This window comes from Vanellus vanellus (genome assembly GCF_965231255.1).
Source record: "Vanellus vanellus genome assembly, chromosome: Z".
NCBI lineage: Eukaryota > Metazoa > Chordata > Aves > Charadriiformes > Charadriidae > Vanellus > Vanellus vanellus.
The window spans coordinates 9,550,234-9,569,033 of NC_138908.1; the positions used below are offsets into that span (position 1 = coordinate 9,550,234).

At 46.1% G+C, this 18,800-nt stretch overlaps 1 protein-coding gene across 1 annotated transcript in view; it reads left to right on the top strand.

Moving 5' to 3' along the window:
* Positions 1-2,315: 2,315 nt before the first annotated feature.
* Positions 2,316-18,800, top strand: part of GRIN3A (glutamate ionotropic receptor NMDA type subunit 3A) — a gene marked incomplete at its 5' end in the record, with an annotated part of 76,681 nt that continues 60,196 nt past the window's right edge. The window contains 2 exon segments of the mRNA XM_082498041.1: positions 2,316-2,434; positions 2,436-3,075. Coding sequence (XP_082354167.1) covers positions 2,316-2,434; positions 2,436-3,075 — 759 coding nt within the window.

An 18,800-nucleotide genomic window follows, 5' to 3' on the forward strand; every position in this document is an offset into this window, starting at 1 on the left:
AAAAAGAATGCAAATACAGATGACGCCTCTGGAGTTGAACAGATCTCAAGTGAGCTAATTTTCACAACTTGAAAGCTAACTCCTGTGGTTTAGGGAGGAAAAAAATGTTTTTTCTCTGCCCTGTGTGAAATTTACTGTATTCAAGGACAGTTCTCCCAGCCAGTAATTCCTTATTGCTAACAGGGGAGACTGTGAATACCTGTGTTAATATGATCAATTCCTTCAATGAAAAAAAATGAGGAAAAGGCACAGGAGGAACCTAGGTTGATCAGAGAAGAAGATACCAAGAAATAAAAATGTGATTATAAGACTAGAAAAAAACGAAGAAGAAAACGGGAAACAGGAAATTGCTATTGACTCTTAAACATAGTATTACCTTTACACGTAGCAGCAGGTATAGTCAGTCTTGACCTACAGACCACCCCTCTGCCATTCAGAGTTTTCCACCTAGGAAGCAATTTTGCAACCACAATATCAATTTAGAGTGAGCAGTATGAGAGAGACACTAGCTTTGCAGGTCATTTGGAAGATGGTAACAGCAGGTGGGTATGACGAGGCACTAACATGATGGAGTTAAGGAGAGAAGAGACAGAGAAATATCAGCACAGCTGCACAAGACCTTGGTAAGACCTCAGTTTGCAGACTGTGAACACCTCTGGTGACCTCCCCTCAAGAAAGATGAATTTAAATCAGAAAATATGCAGTTCAGACCTGTCGGAAGGTACTGACCACCTCTTTTATACAGCATGATGAAAAGTGCTTCCTTCTACGCAGATTTTGTGTATAACAAAGAACGAAAAAGAAAGGGGGAAAGTAAGTTAACATCCGGAGACGAAGAACTCTTTAAGTTAAAGAATAACGCTAGCAGTAGGTCAGGGTACGCTGTTTGTGAAGAAGATATTTCTAACCGCTCCAGGAGTGAAGGTCTCAAACCATCCTTCCACGCGGGACACCAGGAAACCACACTGATTCAAGCAGGGCTGCATCAGCCCGGGAAAGGTGACAGGAGTCCCACGGGCAGAAAATAGCCGCAGGTCTCAGGGAGTCCCCCGGGTCGGAAGGCAGCCTGCACCTCGCTGCCGGGGACAGCCGTCGGATATGTCCCCTCTGAAGGACAACGTGGCTGTGGGACAGGGCTTCCCCTGAGAGCCAGGAGGTCGGTCACGGAGCAGAGACACCACACCGAGCGTGTGGGTGCCCCGATCGGTGTATTAAAGTCTCAGACCCAGGGTTAGCGCGGCTGCCCAGAATTAAACACAATTACCAGAACCGAGGCAAGGACGGGACTTCCCACAGCCTCGTGCAGACACGCACACAAACGCCCATCTCTGCCCTGCCCTATTTTCTCTTAGGATAAGCGTCTTCTATCACCAACGCAATTTTAGGAGGTGCCCATGGGGTGCCAAGCAGGCGTCTCAGGTCCCACATGTCGGAAAACGACTCGGTTTGAAGCAGCATCGCAGGCGATGCAGCACCGAGCGCAGCCGGCGGTGGCTCTCCCGGCGACCACGCCGCGGCGGACGAGGGACGATCTTACCCCCCCCGCCGACGGGGACAGGGGACACCCCACTCGCCCCCCCTCCTCCCCCCCCGGCCCCGGTCAGCAGCCCCTCGGGGGACGGAGCAGCGCGGGGTCTCTTGTCAGCGCCCGAAAAACTGTTTCACTTCGCCGGCGCTGTGAGGGGGTTGGGGGGAGAGCCCCGCGACGACCCCCGGGCAGAGGTTTCCGTCGGGGCTGTCCCGGGACGCTTCCCCGGCCGGGGGTGGGGGTGTTAGCGAGCGACCCAGGCGGTGCGGAGGGAGCGGGCGATTCCCCGAAAACTCTCCTTCCTCCCCCACCTCCCCTCACCCCCGGGGGTGCCGGCGGCGACTACAAGTCCCGGCTGCCCGGGGAGGAGCCGGGTGCGGGGCTGCCGCTCGCCGTCCCTCCCGGTGGGAGCGCAGCGCAGCCCAGCGACCGCCCGAAGCCCCGCCGGCAGCGCCCGGCAACTTTTCTCGCCTCCGGAGCAGGGAAGGGGGAAGAGCACCGAGGGCTGCGGAGGGGAGCCGGGCACGGCGGGCCGAGGAGCCCTGCGGGGGAGCCGGGCGGGGGGGTGGGGGGGGGGCGGCGGCGGCGGCAGGGGGGGCCGGCCCGGGGCCGGGCCCGCTTCAGCCCCGTGGGTCCGTGGGGGGCGGACCGGGGGGCCGAGCCTTTCCTCCCCCCCTCCACACCCCCGCCCCTTCCCTTCCTCCAGCCCCGGGGCGTGGGCGCGGCGGCGGCGGCCCCATGGGCGGCGGCGGGGGCGGCTCTGCGCGGGGGCCGCCCGCCGCGGCTGATGCCGCTGCCGGCCGCCCGCGGGGCGGCTGAGGCGGGCGGCGGGGCCGGGGCCCGGGGAGGCGGCGGCGGCGGCGGCGGTGGTGGTGGTGGCGGCGGCGGCGGCGGCGGGCGGCTCCGGGGCCATGTGGCGACCGGGTGTCCGCGGGCTCCTGGGCCGGGCGTGCCTGCTTCTGCTGCCGCCCTGCGCCCTGGTGCTGGCGGCGGTGCCCGGCTCCGCGTCCCACCCGCAGCCCTGCCAGATCCTGCGGCGCATCGGGCACACCGTCAGGGTGGGGGCCACCCACCTGCAGCCCCGCGTCGCCGCCTGGCCCGGGGAGGCGGCGGGCGGGCGGCGGGAGGGCGGTAGCCCCGAGGGGGGGGGCGCCGCGGGGCCGCGGGGCCGGCGGCCGGGGGGCGGCGGGGAGCGGCGGTCGCCCCCTTCGCCCTCGCCGCGGGACGCGCTGCTGCTGGCCGTGGCGAACCTCAACGGCGTGGCCGGGCTGCTGCCCTACAACCTGTCCCTGGAGGTGGTGATGGCTATCGAAGCGGGGCTGGGCGACCTGCCCCTCTTCCCTTTCTCTTCCCCCAGCGCCTCCTGGAGCAACGACCCCGTCTCCTTCCTGCAGAGCCTCTGCCACACCGTGGTGGTGCAGGGGGTCTCCGCCATCCTCGCCTTCCCGCAGAGCCGCGGGGAGATGCTGGAGCTGGACTTCATCTCGGCGGCCCTGCGCATCCCCGTGGTCAGCATCGTGCTGGGCGAGTTCCCCCGGCGGAGCCCGGTAAGGCGCCGGGGGGCGCGGGGCGATGGGCAGGGCAGCGCGGTGCCCCCCGCACCCCCGGGTACCCAGCGGGGAAGGGTCGGAGTCCCACGGGCGTGGGAGCCGGGCAGCGGTCGGGGTGGGGAGGGACGCTGACCCCGGAGCCGACGGAGTCGCTTTTCTGGTCGTTCCCTCCACCTCTCGCACCCTTTCCCGTGTCGGCCCTTGCTCTCAGCTCCGGGGGTGGAGGGGGGACGAGCATCCTCTCCGCGGAAAGGTATAGCTCGGCTGTGAAAGCTAAGTTGTGAGCCCGAATTCGTGTGCCGCCTTAAGTTGTAGAGTTGAGAGGAGAAAGGGGGTCCAGGACATGCACTGGTGAGGAGAAGCTGCTCTTCTGGAGGTCCTTAGCTTGGCTTTTGGAGAAGGTCATGCTTCGCAGATTAAAAAAAAAAAAAAAAACAAAAACAACAAAAAAAAAAACAAACCCCAAGCATTCAGGGTGCTTATTTATTACTTGTCTAAATGCTGTGCTCTTATTTCTCACTTGTGTAAAAACTGTGCTCTCTTTGTCTGTGGGCACGGTAGGTTGTTCACCAGGTGACACTTTTCAGCGTAGTTGTTCGTTGTAACTTGACTTCGCATTGAGCTATCTGAAGCATTAGGATTTTCTTTACTCGTAGTAAATGCTGCTAGATGCATGGCTGCTGGATCAGTTTTTTGCTGAATCTAATTGCCTAAAGTAGTGGAAACTAAAGCCTGACTGTGGCTGTGTTTGATTGTGCAGCTAAAATAGTAGAAACTAAATTCATTGTGTTTGTCTTAGGCTGTTTTGGATACTTAGTAGTATCCAAGGGGAGCTAAACTTTCTAGCATAGAGATGGCAACTTATTGTTACACACTGTGGAAAAAGGTGACACTTCTGTATTTTGCAAATATGTGTTTGATGCCAGTAATCATCTTCAGGCAAAAGAGTTGGGAGAAAATGCTCTATTCTGTGTGGCCCATGCGAGGGAAATCATGAGTAAAATGGCAGAAGCTGCCATTTAAGTAGCCAGAAGAAATAGTTGTTTCATATAAAAAGAGGTAGCTCAACTTTGTTCTCAAAATGTAATCAGAAAAAAAGATTACCAACTGAATTTGCTTTGCAAAAGCAAATTTAAAACCCAGCCTGGCTCACTGTTAGACTTCCGTATTTTTTTTTTGTGTTAGATTGTGACAGGAAAGTAGGAAGAGAAAGTCTGTGCCAGGCAGCTCCTAGTCCGTAATTGAAGGTGTGACTGCTGCATGCTGGTCTGAGCTCAGCTAGCTTTCTGTACCTCAGCAAAACCCATGTAACTCAGGTTTCTGTAGATTTATGCAGAAACTCAAGGGTGAACAGTGCCACTGAATGCCACTGTTGATGCGTGTTTTGTGCCAATAGCATCCAAGTTTGCTCAGGTGTATCTCCGAGCTTTGCAGGTACACTTGCAGTTGTGCTGGAGTCAATAGCCAAAGCTCCCTGAAGACCAAATCCTGAACCCAGCATCTCCTTGCTCTGTTAAAATCAGAATTATTTTCTCTTACATCTTAAGAGATGGGTCTAAGTTCATCCAAAGCTGCCTGAGGACACAAGATGTGTTAAGTGCATATAGCACAGGGTTCGAGACATTGCTCCTTTTCACAGGCTTCAAAGCTCCTGCTTAACTTTCAAGTTGTTCTCAGTGGGGAGCCAACTGGATCAATCTGTCCAAATCAGGACTTTGTTTTTAAGCAGACATTTAAGTGTCACTGTCTTCAGTGAGTGCAAAACCAATGCCTGACATTGAACCTGTGCTGAATAGAGTCTGGGTTTTTTGTGTTTTTTTCACTGAGCTAAAAAAAAAACACCCACTCTGTGGATTTAAAAAAAAATCTCAGCCTGATTCAAAAGGCCAGCAGGTAATACAAGTGTATTAGTCTCTCAAAACTGGCTTGGAGGGCCTGACGTCTTTCTGAACACTCTTTTTTGATACTTTCACGTAATAAATACCATTTTAAGGCTAACTCTGGAGGCAGTGCTCCAGCACCATGACCGTGCATACTTCCCAGAGTTACAGGATTTCCAACATTGAATCCTGGGGACCCCCAATATGTTTGCCTCAGCAGCCTCTGGTGTCTTTTCACCCACTGCAGGCAGGGATTTTGTGTCACTCAACAGTCCCATGCCGCCACTGGTATGAAATGAACATACCATGGACCTCCCACCTTCCCGGCTTAACAGCCTTGGAGCCACAGACTGGCCGCTTCTACTGACCAGCAATTTTGGAGGAGCCAAGTATAAATGTAAAATGTAAAATCTACCTCTTTGTAGGCGAGACAGATTCTGCTGATAGGCCCAGCGTGCAGTTTTTCAGAGAAGAGAAGTCAGGAAGAAAAGGCTGAGATCTAACCCTGCTTCTGAAATGTGAAGTATCAGCCTCCCTGGGGTCACCCTTCCCACTGGTACTTTGGCAGAGCAATCCTCCCTCCCTCCCGAAACACCACAGCAGCACACCTTGGGTGGCCGCCTACAGTTAGCTTTCATCCAGGCGGGAACAGAAGCAGACCCAAACCTTGTTTGCCCTTAAAGAGCATTTCCCACTGTCTGCCATGTGAGGAGCTCGGCAAACACGTTGACGAACTCGATGGCTAGATGCTGCCTCAAGCTGCTTCTCCTCAGCATTCAGAATTTTTGCTAGGATGGTTTGAAGGTAGTAATGTCTAACAAGGTCTCATTTTCCACCTTACTCCAGGAGAGGAACGTACACATACAATGTTTGTACTCCTGCTGAATGTTAACATCATTGCTTCATACAGAAGTGTGTAGTAAGTAGATACTCATTTCAGTAACTGAAAAGCACGTTAATCTTTGAGCAAATCTTCTCTAACATGGCAAAAAGCAATTCTTCAAATGAAAGGGAAGATAAGGATCCAGAACTGAAATACATTTCAGTAATACTGTCTGTTGCCTCCGTGACATTTGATGATGTACAAACATGTGATGTCAAGAGGAAATCCACAATGTCACAGCTGGGCAGCTACAGTCAAAGGGGTACCTATCGTGTTTTCAAAAGTTTTGTGGTTGTTTGAGCATGTTGAAAAGTCTGTTTCTTCTTCAATTCTACTCTCCTGATGTTAAAAAAAAAAAGGGGGGGCAAACAGTCTTTCCCCATGACCATTAGCAATCACAAAACAACAGGCGTCACCGTGCACGGTGCAGCATTCATTCTGCAACAAGCGACAGCTTTTGCTGGAGGTTCAGGGTTGCATGTGGCAAAACGCGCACGTGGCTGCAAGGGATGTTACACAGAGTAAAATGTGGCATACTTTTTCCATTTTCATCTGTATATGTGATTTAATGACTAACATACACTGACAGTCAATCCAGACGATGTTGTGACCTGAGAAAAGCTGTTTGCTTTTCTGCGTTTACTGTCATTCCAGTAAATTTTCACAATTAACAATTTCACACTATCATTCAGCAAGCAAAAAAAACCACTGGATTGCTTTACTACTAACACAAATGCAAATTGCACTGAAGCTTTGACAGATCATTATTTTGGAAAGAGCAGCTCGCAAGCACTGATGCCATTGAGGCAAGGCTCGTCACGTTATGTACGTTTGTATGAAGTAACATTTCATTCTAAAGCTGCCAACATCATTAATAGTTTTCCCAGGGGAAACAGATCCAGGGAACATGAGCCATAAATAAATACAGTGATTATCACTTCTAGTACTACAGGTCAGAGCTGAGAGTTTTGGAAGAATAGCCTGTAATACCCGTTTTATAGGTGATATTATCAGGAACACAGGGGAGATCGTGTTTGCAGCAGTGTTCTCTGAACTTCAGAACTTAGGGAGTATTTTCACTGGGTTTCAGATAAATCAGCACCTCTGATGTCTTTTAGCATGAAAAGGAATCTCAGAGCGACGAAAAAGAATAAAGTAAATCTGAATCATCAGTCCCTGCATAGCCAGTCCGTGCTTTATCTGGTTTCCCGAGGAACTGGAATTGCAGCTCTGCTGATCACCGCTATGACTTCAGAGAGGGTCAGAAGAATAAATAAATCCACTCAGAGTTTTAGGTTAAACAATGAATTTCCTGGTGAAGGAGCAGGTTCAGCTTCAGGACAGATGCTGTGAAAAGAAACTTTAACCCTTAACATTTAATTTTTTGTTTGTTTTTAAAGGAGTTAAGCTTTCTTTTGAAAACAGCTTTATAGTTTATATGTATCGAACCAGTCTGGGTGGAGAATTATACATCTTTCCCGTTTGGAAGTAGGCAGGAATAGCACTGTGTGTATGGTATCCCCAGAAGTCATACTGACCTGCAAGACACTGAGTATGCAGAGCACCAGCAAGGGCAGGCAGAAATTACAGCAAGGGATTGGAGATGTGGAAAAGCTTCTGTCCAACTAAATGCCCAAAGACACTTTTCTTCCTCCTTCAGGCCGGTATTGCATGATCGGGGATAAAAAATTTAAAAATCGGATTTTCCGGGAAAGACTGCAAAACACATGCTTGGCTGCAGGCTCTGGTAATTCAAGCTATCTGTCGTTGCTAATTTGACTGAGTCCAAATGTTGAAGTTTTTTCTAGTTACTGTGCAGATGAGGAATATGTGTTCAGTCTTGCCCTGTGATCACCAACCCTCCTCACCTCACGCTGCATAAATAGTATGGCACATACCTTTTGGGCGCTTCAAGAGGGTTTATGAGAGGTGCCCTGAGGGAAAAAAGGACGGAAATTGAAAGGACGTGCAAACGCATGCTCAGCTGCTCCTCTTTCAGCTAAAGGTCTCTGCGCAGTTTTGCTCGTAGTGAGCTTCTGAAACTTGCACAGTTTAGTCTACAGATCTGCTATAAAGTGAGAGAGTCCTTTTACGTTGCCAGCTAATGTAAAAAGGCTTTGTGTAACTAACAGTTCTGCTCCATAGCCACATATCCCGTAGAGCCATTAATTCTTTTAAACACAGATTTCAGAGGCGTAAGCGATGTTTTGCTGGCAGCACTGTGGTCCTAGCATCACCCAAGAGGTCTCCTCATTGCAACAGTCCTCTGTTAAAGGGCAATTACACAACACTTGCTAGCTGATCCAGTCTTCTGCCTTTCACACACCTTTCCCCAGTGTCATACATTGTCCCCAGGTTGTTACTCTCAGAGTGGTTTTACTTGTGCTCCTCTGCTGCTTTGAACGTTGTCAGCTATGAGCGTAGTGCAGTTTCTGTAGTTCACTGTGTTGTCAGCTGAAGCCAATCTGTTACCTTCAAGTTGATAAACGATGTGTGGTTGAAGGGAAAAGAATCCTTGTTTATATTCTTGTCAGAATATAACTTGTCCGAATATAACTTGTCAGAAAGCCCTCAAGTTTTGTGAAAGTGCCATTGGCATAACGTTTGGGAGTTGTATTAGCACCTTCTGCATTTTGCGGTTTTCCACCTTGTTTAATGCTCAGGGTCTATTTTCTCTGTGTGTTGCACCCTTGATAATACAAGAAGTCATCCTTGTCTCCTAAACTGTCAGTCATAATAAATGCTATGTAAAATGCCACTAAAGGCATCCAGTCATGTAAAACAGAACATTGCAGCCTCCCTACACCCAGGGACTTCTTTAAGGGTAGTTCCTCTATTAACAAGCTTTGCGTACTCGGAAGCATGGGACAATGAAAAGAAAAAAAAAAAGGAACCAGTCTCTTTATTCCAGTTACAGTGTTTGAGGAGGATTCAGTTCATCATGACTGCCAAAGATCCTTTTTCAGAATGCAGGAAAGTGGTGAGGATATTTTTACTTTCAGTTCTCCCCTCTGGATCCTTAATTTTGACATCCCATTGAGACAGAAGTAGCCAGAACTGTGCTGTGGTGAACTTTTCCAAGCAGCACCTCTCAGTGCTGCCCAACCCTTCTCCTTTGGAAGAAAGCCCCTCAGAAACCCATTGAATTCGCTATCGCGCCACTCTTAAGGGATCTTGCGTCTTAGAATATTTTAGCATGGTATATAGAATCATAGAATCATAGAATCATAGAATCAGTGAGGTTGGAAGGGACCTTTAAGATCATCAAGTCCAACCATTAACCTACCCTGATAAAAACACCACCACTCCTAAACCATGTCCCTAAGCACCTCATCTACCCTTTTCTTAAACACCTCCAGGGATGGTGAATCCACCACCTCTCTGGGCAGCTTATTCCAATGTTTAATAACCCTTTCAGTGAAAAAATGCTTCCTAACATCTAATCTAAACCTGCCCTGACATAACTTGAACCCATTTCCTCTTGTCCTATCACTTGTCGCCAGGGAGAAGAGGTCAGCTCCCATCTCTCTAAAACCTCCTTTCAGGTAGTTGTAGAGGGTGATAAGGTCTCCCCTCAGCCTCCTCTTCTCCAGGCTAAACAACCCCAGATCCCTCAGTCGTTCCTCATAAGGTTTGTCCTCCAGACCCTTCACCAGCTTTGTAGCCCTTCTCTGGACACGCTCCATGGTAAATGTATATGACAATTCAAGGTATGAGAATGTATTATTTTCCCAGGTGTTTTGTTGCTTATGGAGGAGCAAATTTTGGAGGTGAAAAAGTGCTTTCAAGCGTATTAGTTCAAGACTTGGAAGTTGTTTATAATACTAGAAAGTTATTCAGTATTCATTAGCACCCAAGTCTCAGTGAAATCTTACAGCAGGCTTCTTTCTTAAACTCTCCTAAGTTTCTTCAACACTTAGCTTAGATAGCAGAAAGGTGCTCTTATTTTATAGTATTTGTAATTTGTGATATAAATTTTGAGGCTTGGTTTGCACAACCACCATTCGCAGCGTTACTCACCATCCATAATTTTCCATACATTTTTCTTTTCCTGGCAATTATTATTTAAGGAAATGTTGGATGTGCCACAGTTTGAATGTCTGCTTATTTCAAAGTTGGGAGGAGATGAGTACTACAGACTTTGCAACTGGATAGTGCAGTGTTACTGGAAATGTACAGCAGAGATTCTTCGTTTGAGTGGCTTCAAGTCAACAGTGAGCAATCTATCTCAAATACAGCAAGGGGTTATTACCCAGATTTAGAATGTGCACTGAGTCTGTAATTATTTAAGGTATCTGACTCTGGGAATCCTTAGATAAAATTATGCCAATGATCACTTTGTTCTTGAAGTACATCCAGTTCTGTCAGGTTTTATCAAATCACTTAGTCAACTTTATAAATTCCGTTGTATTTTCAGTTATGTCAATTCTGTTTGAAAAGGGTGGTGAAGAGTTAAGATTTGGGAAGGAGGTGGAGGGAAAGTGATTCTTCAAGTTAAATTACCAGTAGACGTTTCCTACATAAATGGAAAACAAATACCTATATTGAATTGATATGAAAACGCAAAAGCAAAGATACCTGCTTTTTAGGTTGATGTGCTGTTCTTTATTAGTCTCCTTCCTCACTGTACTCACGATATTATATTAGATTCCTGAGAAAATAGCAGAGCTGGCTAGTAACAAGAGTTTCTCGTTCCTCATCCTGTGCTGCTTCTCTGATGCAGAAAAAGCTGAGTTAACATCAAATTCAATGCCACATATGGTGTTTTCTTTTGTTTTGGTTTGGTTTGGGTTTTTTGCTATTCTGAGTATTCTCAAAGCATTATCTTCCTCACTGCGTAGCCTAGAAATCGTCTTTCATAATATAATTCACAAACTCATGTTCATAATGAGTGATTAAACTATGACAGGGTTAAATCGTTGATTATTACTTTGCTGAAAGATTTGCATTACCAGAAGAAACACCAAAGAATCCTTAGCTTTATTCACTTAAGTAAAAATTAAAATTCTGCCAAAAAAGACAAATTCAAAGACAATTTGGTAGCAAATACTGTGTGAATACAAAGGTTATGGTGCCAAACAGATTATTAACAAAGAAAACACTCTCTATAAATGTCAGTTGGGGTGTTCAGTATAACTTCCCCCAAGAATTTGTCCACAAAAGTCAGAGGAAGCACCTCATCTTTCCACTAAAATGGAAGCAGAGCTATGGAAATTAGAAACAGCCAAAGATCTTGTCATACTGTATGGCATTCAATTCAGTGCTCACAATTAAATTCAAGGAATATTTACAAATGTTCTCACGTAGGGTATTCTCATCTAGGTGAGTTATTTACTATTTAAACCCGTAAGATTCCGAAAACTCACAGTATTAGAACTTTAGGCTGTGTTGGATGTTGTTACAGTTTTAAGCCATCAAATAAAACATTTCTGTCATGTGTCCTATTCTTTTCCTCTGTGGATTTCCATGTAATTTTTAATGTAAAAGAAATCCAGGCATAGCATGGCTAGAATTTAGGCACTTATTGCAATTAGCAGAAAATTGGAAAAAGTGGTTTCTTTTAAAAATCTAGATTTGTCTTTCAAAGAAGAATCAGGCTATAAATCTATGTTTCTGTAGATCTTACTGAAGGGCTTTTAAAGAGGGGAAGGATCATCTTTTCAGTTTGATTGAACAAGAGAGTACACCGAATCTCACCGCGATACCACTAGCTATTGCAGAGTTTATTCGGAATAGCTGGAGGAGCCATGGAAAAGAGGAGAAAACAAGAAAAGGAAGCAAGAAAACTAGAAACATAAATGTCAGCGACACAGGGAGAGAAGGAGAAAATAAACAGAATTGGAAAAAAAAGGAAGAGGTGCCCTTCTCTGTCTCTTTACTTTTCCCAGAAGCGTAAAAACTAGGGAACTGAATTTTACGTGCGGGCACTGTACAAAGAGCTGGGATCACCAGGCGCAGACCGTAACAGCTCGCCCAAGTCAGGGTTGAATAAGCAGCGCTGTCTTGATCCTGGGCTAAGGATGGTTACTTCCAGTGAGTAATACTTCCCAAAAAAATAGCATAGGCCTCCCAGGGAATGGCTAAGCAAACAGGAAGCAGTGAAAGTAACAGGGATTAGATCACAGGTTGACAGCAGTTTATTGCTGCAGTCGGAGGGGCTCCTTGTGAAGGGCGTGAGGCCTTGGTGTGGGTGGGTGTAATTAGTGGAAGCCTTTTTTCCTCCTTGATGCTGAGAATTACAGGAAGAGAGACGCACCTGGGCATCTCAGGACACATTCCCAACTGATGCTCTGGCACCTGGAGTCAGACATCTTCTGGTCAGCATTTTGGAGCTCCAGTAGACAGATCAAGGTCACTTGGATATGGGCAGCATCATGCCAATAGGTACCTGGAAGGGTTTTTCTAATAAATGGGAGCACATTCAGGCACAGTGGTTTTAGGATTGCAGCTTTGGACGTCAGTGAGTGTTCTTTACTTCTGGTCTGGCCCTGAAAGTCTCCACATTTTCCCAAACACCCTGTCAATCGGCCAAATTGGTTCTCACCACCATGGGGAGAGGATGTGCAGATGGTGGAAGTAACAGCAGAACTGGGAGAAAGATTTAAGCTTGAGTAGGCAGCAATGATAGATGATTCATTTATTAAGGAAGTCACACTCGAGCAAAGCCATTTGTGCAAGGGACTCCTCGTCAGCGTGACTAAGAAGTTCACAATCTGGCCCCAAGTGCTTCACAGCTGTCACATCAAGCTACTAACATTACTCTTGGCAATTACGGACAACTACATGAAGAATTGAGAAGGGACTTGAACAGAGTGCCATACCGCAAACCACAATAAACCACAGTTATTGTTATGCGCTGCCTTTGCAGGGCGTTGCAACCAAGTGGTTATGTGCAGCTGGCCTTGGGACTCGGTTTTGGCTGTAGACAGGGTTCCAAAACATATGTCTGTTCAGGCTTGATGTTCACCACTCGGTCTGGAACTTACCGTATCCTTTCCCCAGAGCGTAGTACAATACAGCCATTCAGAAGCGTCTTGCATCTGTGTAGCGTATATATATATATATATATACTCTGTTGGTATAAGCAGAGAGTGTGTGTGTATTGTTGCCGTGCTGAGCATCCATCCCCGTCTCTGCGAGGTACGCGAGTGCGTTCCCAGCAAGCTGAAGGATGGTGCCCAACCTCTGGGATGCGCCCTGCTGCGCAGAGTCTCCCTTGCAATGGACTGCACCCTGGCGGGAGCGGTGAGCTGGGAGAGCCCTCAGGAGCTGACGGGAAGGTTTCCACTTGGCACTGGTTTGACAAATCTGGTGTGTAGCGTGCTGGCTAATTAACTCTTATCTGAAATGTTTCGGTCACCTGAATCTGCATGGCTGCGGGCAGCAGAGGGGGAGGGGGAGAATGAGGGGGAGACAGGTGAAGGTGAACCCACATGTACCCTCAGCTGCCACTAAGGCACAGTAAACGGGGAAGTTACTGTGATCGTTTGGTTGTCATTATTATATAGGAGAAATCGAATGTTAGGGAATTCAGAAGCAGACACCATTTTTTCCTTTTCTTGCTACAGTATTTTTATTACTTTTTCTTCACCAGCTTTCATCTGTGATGATAGTTTCCAAAGCCTGTTTTACAATGTGGAAAGTATTTGAAATGCATTATAAAAATCTATGAATATGCTGCACAGGCATATTTTAAACTCTTAGTATTTCCCTCAAGGCACGCTATTCCACTTCCAGCTTTTTTAGGACTGTGAAGGAAATGATTGCCCATGCTGTTCACAAGACATTTTACAAGGCTTTCTAACTTAAGACAGAGTTAAAAGACAAGATAGATCTTCAAGCATAAACTGAGATTTTAAAAATGAAGTTTTGCATTTGTTGCAAGGAAAGAACTATTAGACATAGCAATTAATAGCCAGAAAGAGCAGCTGTATTATGCACCCTCAGTGATGCTTCCGATAAAGCAGTTACATTACACTCATCTTAATAGCATACTCACTCAAACCAGCTTAAAAAGAACTTTTTTTTTGCAAATCAGATGAAAAGTCAGTATTATGAGTTCACAGTTTGATAATTTTCCAGTGCCATTTTAGATGAAAGCATAATTATTTATCACTTTCTCAGCGTGTAGGGCTCAAACATACATATCTGTTAAACAGCTCTCTGTAGGAGAATAGTTGTTTTTAAAAATTTACTGTATTCAACATAGGTAAGCATCAGAACATGGGAAAAATAGATTTAACCTTTTTGGAGCTGATAGTTGCCCTCTTTCAAGAATGCACTGGAACTGTTTTAGATGTGCTTTACATTTTCTTAGTAGGCTAATACCATGGAGTTGATTTTACTCCTACATTGGAAGGGCAACAAGGCGAGAGAGTTACGTGCCTGGCCTTCCTCTGTTTAAAATGCCCGTGATAGGTGGTGAATTGTAGAGCTCCGAGGGGACAAATATATACCCGATAACAGCCTTGTGGCAAATGCAGGTAAGTAGTTAAAGCAAAAAGCATTATTTTTGGTTTAAGCTGTGAGACATGAAAACTTCAGACGTCATTGCAGCACGCTGCACCTGCCGAACAGGAGTTTCCAGGAGCTTGTTCTTGTTTCCAGAGTACAAAATCAAGCAACGCCTTGACGGGAGGCTCTGCTCTTCTGCCGTCTCTCTTTCCCCAGACGTTCCCCGAGCGCACGAACTGCACCAGTAACATTTAGTGATGTTTCCTTGCTGCAGGACTGCTGAAGAAGGTGGTGTGTGATCCCCACATCCCCGCTTCGTTGCCACTTCTGCAAAACCAGTAGCACTGCCTGGTGCGGCGGACAAGCGGTCTGCTGCTGTTACCAGCCACCTTCCGACTGCACAGAGGATCAGCTCATGCCAGACTCCCACTGGCATCTATAAAATTGTCTACAGCAAAGCTAATGAGGGGGAAATGATAAAACATGGCATCGGTGTTTGTTCCTCAGAGATTCGGGGGAGAAAAAACCCACCTATTAATCACCTCTTTAAAAGTTCATATCACAACGTATCAGTATAGAGATAGGCTGGATAGGCTGGTACGGTTAACAGTACTCTTGTGGCCTCTGATTAGGAATCTTGCATCAGCAGTCAACACAGGGAAGCTAAAATGGTGATTACTCAGTCACCCTTATGATCATCTTTTTTACGCGTGAATTATTTACATAGTACAGGGTACTTACACACTTGTTAATTAAAACCTGCTTTTTTCATTCAGTTATACCCCTAAGATCTCCTTAGAGCATGTAATCCTTCTAACGACATTTATTTCACATTCAGTGTGCCATATTTTGTTTAATGTTATCTTTCATTGTATAAATAGAAAATCCTTCAGTGCAGAATACTTGTGGGAAAGGATTCCTTCACACTGAGGATTTCGTTTGAGAGAGAGAGGGGAGTGATCGGTCTGTTTTGAATATTGATGCCCAGAATCCCCAGGAACACTCAAATTTTTTTCAGCTGCACCGTTTTCTACCTACTCTTCCATTTTCAGCGTGGCATGCTCATTTCAGCCTTTCTTAATCTTGCCCATTGGTCTTTGTTCTGAGGTCCTGTCTTCCACTGTAGGATAATATAGATCCTAAATTAACAGACTTGACTCCAGAAAAAGACCGCAAGGCTTCTATTGTGATACAAATGATCAGCAACATAAATTGCTCATCACTCACTGTTCATCACATTCTCTGAAGAGCACCAAAAATAAGACACTTATTTATAAATAGCTCAGCCTGCTGGATTCCAGTGAAACTCAATTTTGTATCTTCCCACCATTTTGACAGTGCATATAAATATGTAACATGTAGTTATGTGAAAGTTAGCTGTGCTGCAGTGTCCTCCTTGGGCATTCACAACCCTTACAGGTTTACAGCAAAGGAACAAATTGCAGATTGAGACCTGTGGTGGGATGCCGTACCGTGCAATTAGCATAAGAAAGATGCTTTGCTTGAACGAGAATGGGAGCTTGTTGCCCAGATCATACTGCTCTTGTATTCCTCCCCAGAAGTGTACTTAAAGAGGAAAACGAAGTGAGAATTCACAGTGAATAATACATTTGATAATCACTGACAATTTTTTGTGCCTGAAAACCACCTGAAATTTCTGGAGCAACCACGAACAATATCAGCATTAGGAATAACTGCATCCCAGAGCCTTCCAAAAAATGTATGGAAGTGCTTCCTTTTACTTCACTGGCTTTGAATAGGACCAGCTTGAGATACGGTTTTGGTTGTTTGGCTAAGCCACGTGAATTTTTTTTTTCTTCCGATCTGATAAACACAGGAATTAGAGATATACATGGAAGCTGGAACTTGCAGATACTGCAAGTGTTCAGTTTTGCTATTCATTTTTTATGAGCATTTGTCCTAGCGTAATTTGATTACCGGAATGTTCATGAAAAGCAAATGTTGAGGAGAACAAGAGCAGCTGAAGCGAATCATTTCATTCATGTGAGTATCTATGTGTTGTTTCTGATGCAATTGCCATCATTAAAAAAAAAACAAACCAGTATATTCAGACCTCCTGTTCATTTAAGTGTAGTATGGTTTTGCTTAGGATGAGGAACTAATCCAACAGGATCTGTGGCTTGTTGCTGCAATATTAAAACTATATTCATAAGTGAACTTAATGCTTCTGTCAACTTTAACCTTTAATTTTACCTGACTTTGGCTTATTTTCACCAGAGAGTTCGCTTCACTTAAAAATCTATAGAAAGCTGTTCACTGACTAAGATCGAGGATAATTCAGACAATTCGTCTTTTTGTGGATTCGTATTATGCCAGCACTATGAGAGCAAATGCATGTCTTTTGAGAGTCATACAAAATTATTACAATCTTATTAGAGAATAATAAGCAGCAAAATGGCTTATTATTGTCAGTAAGAGTGGGAAAAGTGAGTGTGCAGTCTGACCATTGAACAGGGGACACAAATGGGAAATTGAGTCTTCAACAAAAATAAAAACATATGGGAAAATACACTGGGCTGAGTGGTGGAATAGTTAGTGGTCTACCGGTCCAGGCATGGAGAATTCCAGCTGAATTTCCTTGCTTTGCCAGAAGTTTCCTCTGCAAGGTTGAAACCTGTCCAAGGCTGTCGGATTCAGCAGCAACGCGTGGCCTGTCTGTAAATGAAGTGCCGAGCCTGCGTGCGCGTTTGACCACTGCCCGACATAGCCATGGTGTGGTCGCCGTTGGGGCTGTTGTGTGGTGCTGGGGCATCCATCCTTTCTCTGAGTGTTAGCAATGAGAGGAGGAAACAGCCAACCCAGGCATCAAGTTCCTTGCTGTGCACCAAATCTTCTTTTTTTTTGCAGAGGACTTTATTTGACATGAGCGGTGCTTCTAGTCGCAGGGCATGGGCGAGGAGACGGGTGCTCCTCTGCTGGTGGGGTGATTCCCCTTGCCTTCACCGTTGGCTTAGGGGGTGTTGCTCCAGCAGCCTTCACACCTCTTTGCCTGGTCCCCCACACCCCGCCAGTTTAACAGTCCACCTGCGTGTCAATCAGTATGCTCAAGCATGTATAAAATCTTCAGTCATTTTAAGAGTGGTCTCCAAACATTGCTTACTTTTCAGAAAAGCAAAGCAAACCTCGCACAGAAGATCCTGCTTTCTGTGAGTGTCTCTCCTTTTTATTCTCACAGCTGGCTGGCTCCTTCACTCCAATTTATTAATAATACATCCTGGTGTTCTGTGTGGTGCTTGGTAAAGGGTTTTAAGCAGGGAATTTTACAGAATATTTCAATTCCCTTCCTCAGACAGGGCAGTGCACCCTTCGTGTCAATGCAAAATATCAAAGCAACAAAATTACGTTTTTTCACCTTCCTTAGTTCCATCCCAGGCCGCTGAAATGTGTAGAAGTATAATTTATCTGTTGGAAAACTGATGAAGACTTGAATTTGAGTGCTAGCATCATGTAAACAGAGAAAACTGAAATGGGGAAAGAAAAAAAAATACATTCCTATTTCTTCAGGGTATATTTGGGGTTTGTGATATTTTTTTTTTATTATAGGTTCTCTGTCCCTGAAGCAGTTCCATTTCCTGCAGAGAGAGACAGCAGCTTTGATCATATGTTCTTGCCAAACTCATAGGAGCGGTGGTCTGTCATCCCTTTCTTCCAGGTTGACTGGGGGAATTAGATACTCCTCTGCAACACTTCCCCTTGTTTGGAGAGTTAAAAATCACGGCGCCAAAAATAGTGAATGTGAATTCCTTGTCCCCAGGCTTGGTTCACCAGACTCTGCAGAGTCATCGCAGATTATTTGCATGGAGATGGATAGATGCAAACATCTTGCTGAGATTAGTGAGACATGACGCTTTTGTGTTTGATCACAAGCACTTATCCACGTTAAACTCCCAGGGCGCGCTTCATTTTCGCTGGTTCTTACCCTCTGCTTTAGGAGGATACAATCACCCACTCAAGAAGCAGAAATAGTGCATGACTAACTATGTCACGGAACAAATGATTAACACTAAGTAGTTTGTGCTAGCTGTTTGCAAACAATCCACGTGCCGACAATTATGCTGAAGCAATTTTGTGAATACCTAACTCAATGTATTTTGCATAACTCAAGACTGGCTCCCGGATCATTAAATTCATAACTTCTGTCATGTTTGTCAAATTCATAAATGTCATTATTTCTTCTCGTTTGTGGAACTGGTGGTGCTAGACTGGACTGTGATATTAGCCTGTAACGCTGGACTGGCAAAGGCTGTAGGAAGGATGGTGGCTCCGATGGAACGAGGTGCCGCTCAAAATGAGTTACAGCTGCTGTGCTGTAAGAGTTTATAAGCCACGAAGCGCGGAGGAGGGCAGTGGTACGCAGGCAGACCCATGAATACATCTGATGCTTTCGGATTTGCAGCTACGCAAATAAAGATGCTACTTGCCCCAGCTGCGCCCAGCCTACCCGCAGAGGGCTCGGTCTGGCTGCCCAAGTGCATCAAAATGCC